Source organism: Plecotus auritus, assembly GCF_963455305.1.
Source record: "Plecotus auritus genome assembly, chromosome: 12".
Classification (NCBI taxonomy): Eukaryota; Metazoa; Chordata; class Mammalia; order Chiroptera; family Vespertilionidae; genus Plecotus; species Plecotus auritus.
In genome coordinates this window covers 25,158,046-25,173,350 of record NC_137778.1, presented here as the reverse complement: position 1 = coordinate 25,173,350, position 15,305 = coordinate 25,158,046, and the positions used below count along the sequence as shown (strand labels likewise).

The following is a 15,305-nucleotide window of genomic DNA, read 5'->3' as shown; positions in this document are numbered from 1 at the left end:
CCATGAACATGTACTTTGTTTCCATGTAAAATAGGAAATATTGTTTTATTCAGCACTCCCCTCCCCAGTATATTTTTCACATTAAAACTCAAACTAAAGCAATAACTCTGGACTTCTCTTCGTGCAAAGTCCTTGGGTCTGTCCATTGACCCATCACCAGGGAACTAGCCTGTATTACCCAAGTCAGATATACTTATTTCTGAATCAACTACCAACTGATATTGAGCATAGTGCTGAATAACATTGAGTTTAATTTATTTTCTCTTGGCTTTGACATTGTTTTATTATGTGTCAGTATTTTTCCTCTCTTTTTTTAGAAATCCATAAATGTTGTACTTGCTTTCATTTTGACATTTTTTTCTTACTAATTTAGATGGTAAATAAAAGAGAAACACACTTACCATCCCCTACTTTAATGAATGGCTTTTAGAAAATTAAGCCTCGCCTGGCTGGTGTGACTCAGTGGTTGAGAGTTGACCCATGAACCAGGAGGTCAAGGTTCGATTCCCAGTCAGAGCATATGCCTGGGTTGTGGATTCGATCCCCAGTTGGCGTGTGTATGTGTGTGTGTGTGTAGGAGGCAGCCACTCGATGATGTTTCTCTCTCATTGATGTTTCTATCTCTCTACCCTTCTCCCTCAGAAATCAATAAAACATATAATAATTAAACCCATACTTTAATTCTACTCGTAACTCACTTCTTCATTTGAACATCAGTCATTTATTAATTTACTCAATATTTATTTAAATGATCTGTGACCATAGTGACTAGGAATTGTTGGTAGTGAAGGTGCAAAGATGAGTATGTTGTAGTTCATATGAGGGGCTCACAGAGAGATGGAGAAGACAGACAGGGATACAGGTATTTGCTGTGGAATTGTTACTGCATGGTCATCAACAGGCACAGGATGCAGAGTCAGAGGAGGAGGGTATTGGCAGGGATGGCCTGAAAGAGATAATGACATTTGCATCTTGAACGATTAGCAAGAAAAAGACAAGGAATGATATTTTGGGTGATGAGAACAGCATATGTGAGGAACAGAAGCATCACAAAACACAGCATGTTTGGGAAGGGCCGAGAGAATGCTGCTATGAGGTGTCAAGGTGACAGTGTAGTTGGAAAGGTATGTGAGGTCTAAATTGTCGAAGGGTGTCTTATGGTTACAGTTGTGTGCTAATCTTTGAACCTGTGAGCCCGAGGGTACCTTCAAACAGTTACACAGTCAGGTCCGGTGTGTTTAGGAAGACAGTTTTGGAGATAGTGAGAGAGAGACTGAAATGTGAAGACTGGTAATGATTATGGAGACTGTTAGGAGAATAGCCCAGAGGAGAAATAATGAAGGCTTCTTTAACCAAGGCTGCAACAACAGGGTGCGAGGGAGGGCCAACTGAGTAGCATTTCTCAGGTGCCGTCAGGGGGACTTGGGGAGAGTTAGATGTACCGGATGATGCGCACTAAGGGTCATTGCTGTTCTCCATTTTTCTCTTTCTCTTTCTCATCCTCTTAAGCCAGTGTGACCCTAGAAAATCGAGTAGGGCTACCAGATCAGCTACTGCTTGGGTCAACTACTGCTTGGTTCAGCTTAATGTATTGTGGTTTGAAGTCTATTCATAGTCTTTCTGAGAAAATAATCAAACCAATTGATCTTATAACCAAACTAAGTGCTTCAAGTCAGCAACTCTGAGAGAGTCACTGTGTTCATATATAGGGGGTGTTCATATATAGGGGGTGTTCATATGTAGGGGGTGTTCATATATAGGGGGTGTTCTGTTTCCTCCATGATGTGCCCTACCCTGACATGATAAGGGATATTATCTCTGGCAGTTTTGTTCCAATGAGTTATATAAAGGAGGACATAATAAGCCACAGGTTCTTAGAAAGTTGCACAGAGATAGCAAAGAACTGTTTTCTCCTTCATGATGCTTCTCAGGTTCAGCATAGCTCTGTTTCTATGGCAACCACATTGTCCAGGCTCTCGTTTTCTCACATTTGACTTACTGAAGAGTTTTATGGCTTGTCTACCTTCAGTCTCTTCCTCTCTTAAACTCCCTGTCCCTCTCCTCTGCTACCAGATTAATCTTTTTAAAGAACTATCTGCATTGTATTTGCCTATCTGGCATTCCATTTTCATCGTAATCTGGCCTCAAGTGTACCTACTGGGCACATTATTACATACTGTCATGTGGGCCCCTTAATTGTCCTGATCATGCATCTTGTTTCTCCATAAAGCCTAATACCTTTGAGAACAGAGATCCCATCACATGCTAGTGTTGTATTCCACCCGGCAGCAAGCACAACTCCGGGCTCGTGGTGTGCACATAGAGAGGCAGATATGTCCTCTTTTGCTCTTTCTCCCTGGGTTTATTTATTCCTCCATATCCCCTCTAGGACTGAGGGCTGTTTCTGGTTGTTTTGTGTTAATTTTTTTCCCTTCCTAAAGTAGTTGATGGTTATATAGCACATATTATCCAAAGCTTGCAGGACATTTTAAAAACCAATATTATCATATCTTTGCTTTTAAATATAGAAGCCTCTCTCTTCTTTAGCAAAAACCACAATGACGCAGCTACTTGCATGTCTAAAATGGGTTCTGCATTTTTTCTGTGGCCAGTCATTCCAATGGTCGTAGATTAATTGTAGCCTTTTAGAAGCATAACATTTGGTATTAGTCATGGCACTACTGCAGGTAACCAGGTAGACCAATTTAGTTGGAGTGTGGCTTGTTTCTTTAATGTGTCTAGAGCAGCCGTGGGCAAACTACGGCCCACGGGCCGGATCCAGCTGTTCTATCCGGTTCTCTTGCTCTCCCCTCCGCTCCTTTACTTTGAATTTATATTAGTTCACACAAACACTCCATCCATGCTTTTGTTCTGGCCCTCCAGTCCAGTTTAAGAACCCATTGTGGCCCTCGAGTCAAAAAGTTTGCCCACCCCTGGTCTAGAGTCTAGACATAGGTTCAGAGGGAGAAAAACAACTCAACATTCATGAAGGATATATTCCAAGATGCTCTTGAATTTCCTAATTTTTAATATCACTATGATTTTTAACTCATTTTATTTATAAAATTGAGAGAAGATATCCACTTTGCCATCAGAACATATAATAACAGAACACAAAGATTACAACTGCCACATGGACGTGAGTACTAATTCATTCCTCAGCAAACCTACAGGTTGCTATGTTATGACCTTGTGGATCTCTCCGGGAGAGCTGAAGGAATAAATATTAAATCTTTAAATGTTAAGAGGTTACTTTAGTTGACTTCCAGTTGCTAAAGAAAAGAAATATTAAAAAGGCCCTATAAAATAATAATGTTTTAAATTAAAATTAAATAAATGAGTGACAACAAAAGAAACCATCAGCAAAACAACAAGAAACCCCACTGTATGGGAGAACATATTTGCAAATGTTATCACTGATAAAGGTTTAATCTCCAACATCTACGGGCAGCTTATACAGCTTAATAAAAGGAAGATAAATGATCCAATAAAAAAAATGGGCAACGGACCTAAATAGAATCTTTTCGAAAGAAGACAGAAGGAAGGCCAAGAGACACATGAAAACATGCTCAAAGTCACTAATTATCTGAGAGATGCAAATCAAAACGACAATGCGATACCATCTCACACCTGTCAGAATGGCTATCATCAACAAATCAACAAACGACAAGTGTTGGCGAGGATGCGGAGAAAAAGGAACCCTCGTGCACTGCTGGTGGGAATGCAGACTGGTGCAGCCACTGTGGAGAACAGTATGGAGTTTCCTCAAAAAACTGAAAATGGAACTCCCATTTGACCCAGTAATCCCACTCCTAGGAATATATCCTAAGAAACTAGAAACACCAATCAGAAAGGATATATGCGCCCCTATGTTCATAGCAGCACAATTTACAATAGCTAAGATTTGGAAACAGCCTAGGTGCCCGTCAGCAGATGACTAGATCAGAAAACTATGGTACATCTACACAACGGAATACTATGCTGCCATAAAAAAGAAGGAATTCTTACCATTTGTAGCAACCTGGATGGAATTGGAGAACATTATGCTAAGTGAAATAAAATGAAAGAAAAATACCACATGATCTCACTCATTTGTGGATAATAAAAAATATTATAAACTGATGAACAAAAAGATACAGAGGCAGTAAAGCATCAAACAGACTATCAAATTACAGCGGGAAGGTTAGGGAGAGGTGGGGGAAATAAGATATCAACCGAAGGACTTATATGCATGCATATTAGAATAACCAACGGATGCAAAACATTGGGGGGTGAGGGCATGTATGGGAGTGGGGTGGGGGGGGGCAATGGTAAGATATGTACACATATAATACCTTAATTTAAAAAATCGAGAAAAAAAAGGAAATATTTAAAAAAAAGTTTTTTACAGAATAGTCACGGGGATGTAAAGAACAGCAAAGGGAATATAGTCAATAATATCCTAATAACTATGTATGGTGTCAGATGGGTATTAGACTTACTGGGGTGATCACTTTGTAAGTTTTATAAATGTCTAATCACTATGTTGTGCACCTGAAATTAATATCATATTGTATGTTAACTGTAACTGAAAAATTAAAAATGATTTAAATGTAAAAAAAAGTAAATGAGTGGAAGAAGCTGAGACAAGAATCCTATTTTATGTTTATATTTTCTTTAATAACTTGTTAATAAAGCTCTCTCTCCTCTCCCTGTGAGCCTTCCCTGATATTTTCTAATTGGAAAGAGAGAGAAATACACAGGAAAGAGTAGACATGTTAAGTAGTGATAATTGTCATGAAAGAAATAATACAAGGGAAGCTAATGTGTTACTGCCCTTCATTAGGTAAATTAGTGAGAGAAAGCCTCTATGAGCAAAGTAACATTTGAGTTAAGAGATACAGTGGAGCCAGCCAAATGAAGATCAGCTGCAACAGCAAGTGCAAAGGCCCTGAGGCAGAAAAGCTTTTAATGTTCAAAACAGAAAGGAGGCCAGTGTGACTGGAGCATAGTGAACAAGATGTGAAAAGGAAGGAGGGGTGGTCAGAAACGTAGGCAGATCAGCAGGGATATAGAAACAGTAGTAAAGCATTGGCATTTGCATATGATGGGAAGCCAGCATAACTTTTTGATCTGATTAAGGTTTTAAGACACTGATTGAGGAATTTGGGTATGTGGAATGTGGATTGTAAAAGGGTGAGTGTAGAAACATGGAGACCAGTCAGGACGTTATTTCAGTAGGATAAGCAGGAAATGATGGTAACTTAGACCAAGGTGGTGACAGGAAAGATGGAAAAAGAAGGCAAATTCAAGATACTTTTGTAGATAGGGCTGACAGGACGTGTAGATAAATTGAATTTGGAAGGCTGGGGGAAGTGAGAAATCAAGGATCATGGAGAGATGGTGCAAACTGGTTTTGAAAAACATGAGCAAATCATTTATTTTGGTGATAATTTTACTATCATACATAATAATAATGAAATATGATCATGCATGGAAGAGGATGACACACCAAAGGAACACATGAGGGTTTAGCATAGTTCGTGGGCCTTATAAACACTGAATAAATGATAACTATTATTATTGATACTTTTAGTCACTTAAATACTTAGCAAGAATCTGCGATGTATAAGTTGCTTTGTTAAGCCCTGCTTGGGAAACATGAGTATGAGCTAGGTAAAGGAGCCCACCAGGCAGGGAAGATTGTATGCACGTGTTTCTGTCGGCCTGCAGGACAGCCGTGGCAATACTGAGGTACATAAGTGCTGAACTCATAAGGGAGGTGCAGAGGTAGCTGATCCCCACCAGTGAATGTAGAGGAAGAATCACCCCAAATCTCACTATTTTGCTACTTCTGAAATTCTACTGAATCCATTTGAAACCAAGAGTGTATGGCTTGGGGATAGGCAGAGGAGGAAATGATATGGCTGTACAGTGTCTTACCATCTTTTTAAAAAAATATATATTTTTATTGATTTTAGAGAGGGAGAGAGAGATAGAAACATCAATGATGAGAGAGAATCATTGCTCAGCTGCCTCCTGCACGCCCCACACTGGGATCGAGCCAGCAACCCAGGCATGTGCCCTGACTGGGAATTGAACTGTGACCTGGCTCATAGGTCGAGGCTCAACAATTGAGCCACTTGGGCTGGGCAAGTGTCTTACCATCTTATTTCAGAACATGGACTTGTCTGTTCACAAGAAGACAATGCCCCCATCTTGACATATGCATTTTGTGGAAACAAATTCACGGGCTGACCCATATAACTCCACTGAAAATATTATTTTTCACAGAAACAGCCTTTAAACTGCACCTAGCATTCCGCGTGACACAGAGATGCCAGAGATAGCACATTTAACAGAGAACTAGCGATGGACCAGAGGAAGAAAGTAGAGGCAATTCACAACTTCTCAAGATGAACGCAGCACCTCATTATTTTTAACAGCAATGACAATGCATACACATAAAAGTAAAAAGTAAAATGCTGATTTAGTTTGAGAAGATCAAGGAATAGTTTAGAGTCTTATCTGCTGTAATTTTAACCTGATAGATGAAAATTGAAGCAGGCGCTCTCACATTTATGCCTGCCTTCTGCGTGAGCTTGGAAACAAAGAGGAGGCCTGCACACACCGCCCAGGGAAAGGGACAGGTGAAGCGGGAAAGCATTCCATTGTGCAGCCTGCACCTCAGACATAGCTTGGAGAAGGCTGCTCTTCTATAGACAGTTGGCTGAGCTGCCAAGGATGTGGCCGCTGTGGCCATTTGATTGAAGAAAAGGTGCTTCTCAGTTAAGCACTGAGAAGGCACCTGTGCTCCGTTACACAGTGTGTGTTTAGCAGGGACTGTTCTCAGGCAGGCTTTTGGGAGCCCCCTCTCAACTCAAGGTTGTGAATTGCCACCTTCGATTCTTTCTTACCAGATGGCAGGCACAGGCTCCAGACCAATTCCATGTGGAGTGAAGTGATGGAGCACAGTCTTCCTAATGAGATAGGTTTTTTAAATGGCTCCATTCACTGAAATATAGCAGGTTACAGTGCAGGGGACACTGGGTTCCTCTCTGTGTAGCTGGGCTCTGGGATCTTGGCTTCCTGGCTCTGCCTCAGACGAGTTCTATGATTGTGAGCACTTCACTTTCTGCTGTCTCAGTCCTTTCTCTCATCAGTAGGATAAACATGTTTTCTAGGGTCTAACGACGTCACGTTACTTAGGATTCTGCTATCATAGCTATCTACACTAATAAAAGAGAAAGATGCAAATTGACTGTACTTTCGTGATGCCCACCAGCCAATCAGGAGTGAGTATGCAAATTAACCCAACAAAGATGGTGGATTAATTTGCATACACAGGCACCCAGCGGCTGGGGGCGGGGCACTTGCGTTGTCGCCATGGCGACAATGCAGGCGTTTGGCACCACCCCAGCCGCTCCGGGCCTCTGGGCAGCATGGGAAGGTAGAAAGGCAGCTCTGGGCGGAGCAAAGGCAGAAAGGCAGCTCTGGGTGAGAGCAAAAGCTGTGCTGGCAGCCAGGGTAAGGAAGGCCCATTCTGCACGAATCTTCGTGCATCGGGCATCTAGTATATATAATATTCTCTTGCTTTTGATCATTTTACACTAAAATCTTCACTTTGTATGGTTTTTAAAGAAATTGTTTTGGGAAGAAATAAAGGTTCGACAGCCACATATAGCTATCTTATTTAAAATATTTTGTTAATTAATATTTTAAATGTTTAATGAAACAAACTTGTTTTTCTGAGGTTTTAGAAAAGGAAACCAAACAATATTCTGTTAAGGAAGGCAATTTCCCTTTAACTCAATTCCACAATTAATCTACTTTTCTAACCAAGATCACAGAGATATGCTGATAAATATGTTTCTGTTTTGTTACCTACAGAGATCTGGAACTTGTATTTGTTAGAGTAGGAAGTAAGGCTTAGGAGGAAGTTGTCCTGCTCTCAGCCCTGCCACTTTGTGCCATGCTGCAGCTCCCCGAGACCAGCTACAGAACTGCCGCCCCAGCGTTCTGAATCCATATTGGTTCGTTGTTGGGCTAAAGTTAAGAAACTGTCCCTAAGGTGATCCTTTTTGCCTTCATCTGGCTACAACTGATTATTTTTAGCAAGTAAATTAATATAACACTTAAATTCTGAGATTGTAAACTTTTTAAAGTAGGGGCAGTTCCCAGTTATATTATGACGAGGAAAGGATTAATTTGACCAGTCTATCAAAACAGTGTTTTGGACCATTAACTGAGTGTCAAGGTCTATGGCTTAAGAAAGTTATTTTTGTTTTGAGAACCTCAACATCAGTAGTTCTTTAAATGTATACTTTTATTATTATATTGTAGGTTTTTATGTTTTATCACATTGTGTATTTGTAAAAAAAAAAATTCCTTCTAATTGTGGCTAGCCTTCCCATAATGCTGAAATACTACTGCACATCCTAGCATTGCAGAGTCATTATTATTGCACAAACACGTCAAGTGGAGGGTGTGTCATTTCTTGGATGCTGGATCCTTGCTCTTCTGTCCATACTCTATCATTTTGCTCTAAACCTCTCTTCAGTAGAGATTTCAGTAATCTAACAAGGATTAGAGCTTCCCACTTTGAATACACAGTATAAAATCAGACTTTTACCTGTTTTCGTCATTAGAAAGCAAGAGTAAATAAAGGTCAGCATCTTAGCTGGCAGGCTCTCTGATTTTTTTGTGACCATCACGTTAGGAGAAGCTAGTTTTCTGTCTGTGGGTTTAGGATTCAACAGCATAAGCTGTCAGACAAACACTGATTGAAGGTGGACAGGGAGGGGAAGCACATCTGTCCAACGATCGCCATTGGCTTCTTATTACAGCATTTTCCCCAGAGACGCGCTCTGCATGCTCATTCACCTACCTCCTCCTCTTCCCTCCCTGCCTGCCTACCCCTTCATTACTGATTCACAGCGAGAGGCAGCAGCAGTGGTGGTGGTGGCGGCAGCAGCAGCAGCAGCAGCAGCAGCAGCGCTGCTTGTCACGAATCAAGGATTGCAATGAGCTCATCCTTTTTCTCCTTGCAGCTTCATAACTGCCCTGGCTTCCTGGCTACTGCTGTTGCCGTCTGCTCTCACACAGACACAGACACACACACGCACAACACTCAGGCACAGTCTCTCTCTCTCTCTCTCTCTCTCTCTCTCTCTCTCTCTCTCTCTCTCTCTCTCACACACACACACACACACACACACACACACACACACTAGACCCTTCTAAGCAGCTTGTACATTTTGACACATGTATCTGAACTCTCCAGCATCATTCTTGGCCATTTTCTTGCATTCCATTGCTGTATTGATTTCATTTTCTGGTCTACTTTGGGGCTCTTGCACCGTGGCTAATTTAGCCAAAATGTTTTTCTTGTGGAGACATTAGCTGACAATTCCCAGAACGGACTGGATTGTGCTTGCTCTTGGGGAGACCAAAGCCAGGCTCCCCTCCCACTACACCTCCTAAAATTGTGGATGAGAGTTCCAGCTTGCTCATTCTGGATACCTACTTACTGCTCATGGAACAAGGGGTGCCCTGCCCAGCCCCAGCTGCTAAGCTCACACCTCCTGTCAAAAAGTCCCAGGACATGCACGACGAGAGGACCAAGCTGGTGAATGAGTATGCGTGTCGCGTGCTGGAACTTCTGGGGATGGGGCATCGCCTGTTTGTGCCTCGGCTTCTGGCGGTGAGACTGTTTTTCATTGAGCTTCATTTGGGGGGAATCTGCCACCCTCCGTGAGGATTCCTAGTGTCCTGGGGGAGCTTGCAGTCTTTTTTCCCCCTCCTTTCTCACTCAACCGAGAAGGAAGTGCTGAGTAGCTGTGGCCAAGGGCTCTACCCAGCCTGGTCCACTCCTTAATTGGCTAGAGGAGACCATTCTTTTCTCAGAGCCCAGGGCACAGTAGTGGCATTATCTCTGTGGCAGAAAAAAAAATGGTTTTCTGGCTGGCTCGGCTCAGCAGTAAAGCAGAATACTCAAGAGCTTGATGTAGGCATCCTGTGCCTATGTCTCCAAAGGGTTAAATTGTATCACAGACGTTATTGCTACTTATCTGGACTGTGTGTGGTTTGCTTTCCAACCTCCCCATTTGATTGCCAATTTGATTTTTTTTTTGGGGGGGGGAGGGGATAGGGAATTTTACCCCATAAAAATTTTTGGGTCAGAAATTGTACATTTCTCTCCCGGAATGTTCAAACTGTGTAATCTATGAAAGAGCTTAAAACTGTTGAGTCTGTGCAGTGGAGCTGGGAAGTCTGGCTTGCTTGTTTTTTTTATTTCCTGAACAAGAGAAAAATCACCTTTCCTCACTTCCTACCAAGGGTTAAAATTAATACCCACAATCACTGGCGCAAGGTTTCTTTTTAGTGGCTTGAGAACTACACCTAGCAACTGTTCTCTAATGTAATTGGACTGCAGTAGTCCTAAACTATTATTTGGTATTTGAACAAGACTAACTTAGCTTTGTCTGTTTTATACAATGGAGTTTAATACCATTCTGCTTGTTCCCTCATTATGGTTCTCTCACATTTGAGTCTTTTCAGAAGTATAATATTGACTCGACTGAATTTAACTCTTTTCTCTCACATATTTCCCTCCAGTATAGCTCATCTTTGTTTATACTTATCTTTACCATTATTAATTCAGTCTTCACATACTTATTTGCATACAAATATAATCTCCTGCATAATCAGAACAGACATTTTAGGCAGCCATGTCCATAAGGGATTTCTCACCCTGAAGAGAGTCTGTTTATCATTCCAAGATGAAGATAGATGCAATGACTAGCATAGCATACAATTATAGGGAGGAGGGCTGTATTTTTGAGAAATATCATTACTTTGAGATTTAAAAAAGAAAGAAAAAGAACTCAATATGTGTTTTCATGCCCAGGTGAGGTCATCAGTGCTCATTTGGATTTTGTTTTCCTAAATCACATTTTTTTCTTAATACAGGAGAAAACTGAAGGTTCATGATTCTATTAGGAAGGTGTTTTTTTTAAGGGAAATAAAAATTTTAAGTGAAATAAGAAGTGTGGTATTTCAGGAGCTTTGACACTATAAAGTGCTAAAATATATATTCTACAAATTCTCCGCATCTCTGAGGAATGGGTTTTGGCCGAATACATTTCCATATTCTTAAAGACCACTCAACTTTGTGTCACCAGGGCTTGAACTGGTAACTTTCTGTAATCTGGGGCTGCCTCCTTTTGGCATTTACATTTTCAGTGTTTTAAAGGAAAACATAAACTGATAACTAAGAATGTCTCTCATACTCAAATCTTCATTAGAGATTAATTTAAACGGCCTCTAGTTTAAAACACACTATTAATGATAAAATCCACAGGGAGTTAGGTTCCCAATCTCCAGGTGTTAGGAAGGTCACATATATCTGTATGTTGCAACTGTGCAATCAGCCTGGTTGCCCATCTGAGGAAGTACATCCCTTGGGTAGTTTTAGGCTCTAAAATTCAGAGTGTCACATACATTACCTGTAAGAAGTATATGCCGAGTTGTCCAGAGGCCATTTGGAAATCTCTGATGTTGTTATACAGTGTTGTACTTAAAGTTTATTCATAGAATGGGATACTCTACATCTTGGCAAATCACATGCCCTTTCATTAGCAATATGGCTGTGAATTGGGATCAACTATCCAATGAGTTACTGCTCAAATATTAGCACATGTACTGGGGGAAGTACAGTTGTTCCGACCTGTCTGATTGGACTGGCTAATGATGTGGGATCGATGGCTGATCTGCCCAGGAGGAATCCTGCCACATGCAATATTGCCATCTTTCTAGTACCAGTCAAGAGGTCCAGCACTGGAGTTTAGGTCTTTTGTCATGTTTTAAACAAGAACGTGTGTGAGTTAAATACATTCACATACCTAATTTTGCTTTAAAGATCCCAGTAGTTTTTTGTGTGCAAGACAACTTAACTTTTTACTGAAGTTGTTCAAATAAAAGGAGATTAACCTAGACCAGTGATTGGCAAACTCATTAGTCAACAGAGCGGCATGTGGCTCGCGAGCCGCAGCTTGCCGACCACTGACCTAGACGGTGTTGTAGATTTGGACTTTGAGCCTTAGTTATTGCTCCCTGGTTCACAGAGGGACTTCAGCCTGCTGGGACACCAAGCACATCATTGTTTGTCAAAGGTAATCCTAGTCAAGAACAACTCCCCTTAACAAATCAGGTGCCCCGGACTTTATAGTAGACTAGAGGCCCGATGCATGAAATTCGTGCAAGAGTAGTCCTTCCCCCAGCTGCCGGCACCGGTTTCCCTCTGGCACCCGGGACCCGGGCTGCCCTTGCAGCCCTGGCTTCGGCTGGAAGGTCATCCAGAAGGACTCCTGAAGGACGTCCAGTCTAATTAGCATATTACGCTTTTATTATTATAGATATTACCAAAAGGCGTACATGCTGTAGGTAGACTCACCAAATAAATGTTTCTTTGTTGAAATTAAAATTCCAAAACAAAGAGACATAGGTGTCTTTGATACTAGCTAAGTAATGGTTCCATCTTCTAAAGCCTCTGCTTCCAAATGTCTCAGACCTCCAAAAATATTGCTCAACTGAATAGAAATCTTGTTAGACACTCTATATCAGGGGTCCTCAAACTACGGCCCACGGGCCACATGCGGCCTGCCGAGGACATTTATCCAGCCCGCCGAGGACATTTATCTGGCCCGCTGGGTGCTGCTGCCTGTCCTGCTTAGCAGCCGACTAGACCCGGGCCCGCAGTGCGCATAGGATTTGTTCATAGTTTTTTTTTTAAACTATAGTCCGGCCCTCCAACGGTCTAAGGGACAGTGAACTGGCCCCCTGTTTAAAAAGTTTGAGGACCCCTGCTCTATATAACTAAAGGGAAAAAAAGCCAATTTGTGGTGAAAACAGCAAAGGTGAGAAAGAGAATCATGCCTAGATTTTTTTTCAAATAATTCCCTAAGATAATCTAACCTAGAATTTGCTGCTTATCAGAGGCCCTTAAAGAAAGATTTGCCATCCAGGAACAGTTAGAGGTTTGGGATAGAAGCACTGAGAGCTGACACTGAAACATCAGAATTCTTCCTTTCCACTCACCCTGCCTCTTTTAAAAAATCGCTTTAAAATGTGAAGCTCTAGCATTGAATTTTTCAGTGGGAAGAACACACTCAAAATGGTATCAGCTGAGGCACATAGCCAGAGTCCACACTCTTGTAAGTGTGTAAAATTTGGAGAAAGAGGAAAAACTTTTACTCTACTTATATTCAAAATCTTTCCCCTCTAGATGTTTCCACCTGTGGCTCTTATATGACATGGGAAGTCATTGTCAGATCGTGATATATTAATATCAGTGTTGGCTGTACTTTCCATATGATACTCCAGGAACTGTGCACAGTGAATCCAAATGACTCTCAGGCCAAGGAGGATGGATGAATATAGGCAAATGCTTAGCGGTCCCTTCAGTAGCCATGTCAAGGTTCAATTTTGATCAAATTTCTTTTTTTTTTTTAATTAATTTTTTTTTGTGTGTGTGTGTGTGCGCGCTCTTTTTTTTTTTCAAAATTTTTTTATTAAGGTATTATATGTGTACATATCTTACCATTGCCCCCCCACCCCACTCCCATACATGCCCTCACCCCCCAATGTTTTGCATCTGTTGGTTACTCTTATATGCATGCATACAAGTCCTTCAGTTGATCTCTTATTTCCCCCACCTCTCCCTAACCTTACCGCTGTAATTTGACAGTCTGTTTGATGCTTTACTGCCTCTGTATCTATCTTTTTGTTCATCAGTTTATAATGTTTTTCATTATCCCCAAATGAGTGAGATCATGTATTTTTCTTTCATTGACTGGCTTATTTCACTTAGCATAATGTTCTCTAATTCCATCCAGGTGCCTACAAATGGTAGTAATTCCTTCTTTTTTATGGCAGCATAGTATTCCATTGTGTAGATGTACCACAGTTTTCTGATCCAGTCATAGGCTGTTTCCAAATCTTAGCTATTGTAAATTGTGCTCACATTTCTTATGCTGTCTAATTACATGCTAGTTGTTGTTTTAACTTGTGGACTTTTAAAAACATTACTTCTAAGCTGGGAATTAAAGAGCAGGAGGTAAAGAATGGCTCATTGGAAAGAGATTATAACTCTTAAAAGAAGTTAGAGCCCTAGCTGGTTTGGCTCAGTGGATAGAGCATCGGCCTGCGGACTGAAGGGTCCCGGGTTCGATTCCAGTCAAGGGCACATGCCTGGGTTGCAAGCTCGATCCCCAGTGGGGGGCATGTGGGAGGCAGCCAATCAATGATTCTCTCTCATCATTGATGTTTCTATCACTCCCTCTCCTTTCCTCTCTGAAATCAATAAAAATATATTTTAAAAAAATAAAAGAAGTTAGAATCCCAGATAGAAAGATTGCTGTGTAGACTTCTGATGCTGCCCAAATATAAAAATCAATTTTATATCAAAATAAGTCCTAAACCCACTTTCTAATCTTCATTTTATAAATTTTGATTAAAAAATACTGGGTTGGCATAAAGTGGAGCCTTTATGAATCCATGGAATACATGAATGTGGTGTCTACCGTGTACCTAGCAATTTACTTAATTCATCTTACTAGGAGAGTGGGAAGGATGATACATTAACATCCCACTTACCTTTGAGCTCTGGCTGTTTCTTTCTACCTACTTGGAAGGAAATAGAAGTTGGAATTGTTTAAGTGTTTTTAACTGTCCAGGTAATCTTTTTATATAACCTATTCAAATGAAAGAAGTAGTGTTACCTTGGAAGATATACTTAGTAAACACATTTCCTATCATCATTTTATGACAGAAAATTTGGAAAGCAAAAGGTGAGTGTTATGAAGAGCTGGGAAAAGAATGTTCTGGGCAGAGAGAACAGCTAGGGTAGTAGCCTTTAGTTATGGATGAACCTGGTATGTATAGAAACCAGAAAGAAAGCCAGTGTGCCTGAGAGGGATGTGGTTCAAGATGAGGATGGAGGGGAATGGGGGCGGATTATGAAGGGTTCTGTGGGAAATGCTAAAAATTTGTGTTTTTATTCTGAGCACAGTAGGAACCCTTGGAGGGCTTTAAATGGAAGAGTGACATGACCTGAAGGGGTATCATGGGGTTGCTATAAGGAGAGTAGATTATGGGGAACAAGAGTAGAAACAGGGAGGCCAGTTAGGAAGTTACTGTGGTGGCTCACCTGAGAAATAACAATGGCCTGGACCACAGAGGTGATGACAGCAACTCAGACCCTATTATGAGCAGGAATTTCTCTGACTTCCTTATACTCTTTCAATGCAGTCTTAATAGTTAATCGA

General features: G+C 41.1%; 1 protein-coding gene across 5 annotated transcripts in view; it reads left to right on the top strand.

Moving 5' to 3' along the window:
• The window catches only part of RABGAP1L (RAB GTPase activating protein 1 like), a 516,407-nt gene that overhangs the window by 388,476 nt on the left and 112,626 nt on the right, over nucleotides 1-15,305 (top strand). For 2 of the 5 annotated variants that reach the window (XM_080648356.1, XM_080648358.1), the window contains exon 1: nucleotides 9,063-9,682. The exons of the other annotated variants lie outside the window; for them this stretch is intronic. In XM_080648356.1, the coding sequence (XP_080504482.1) occupies nucleotides 9,515-9,682 (168 nt within the window). In that variant the 5' untranslated portion in view covers nucleotides 9,063-9,514. Of the gene's footprint in view, nucleotides 1-9,062; nucleotides 9,683-15,305 lie in introns of those variants that run through there. 5 annotated transcript variants of the gene reach the window in all.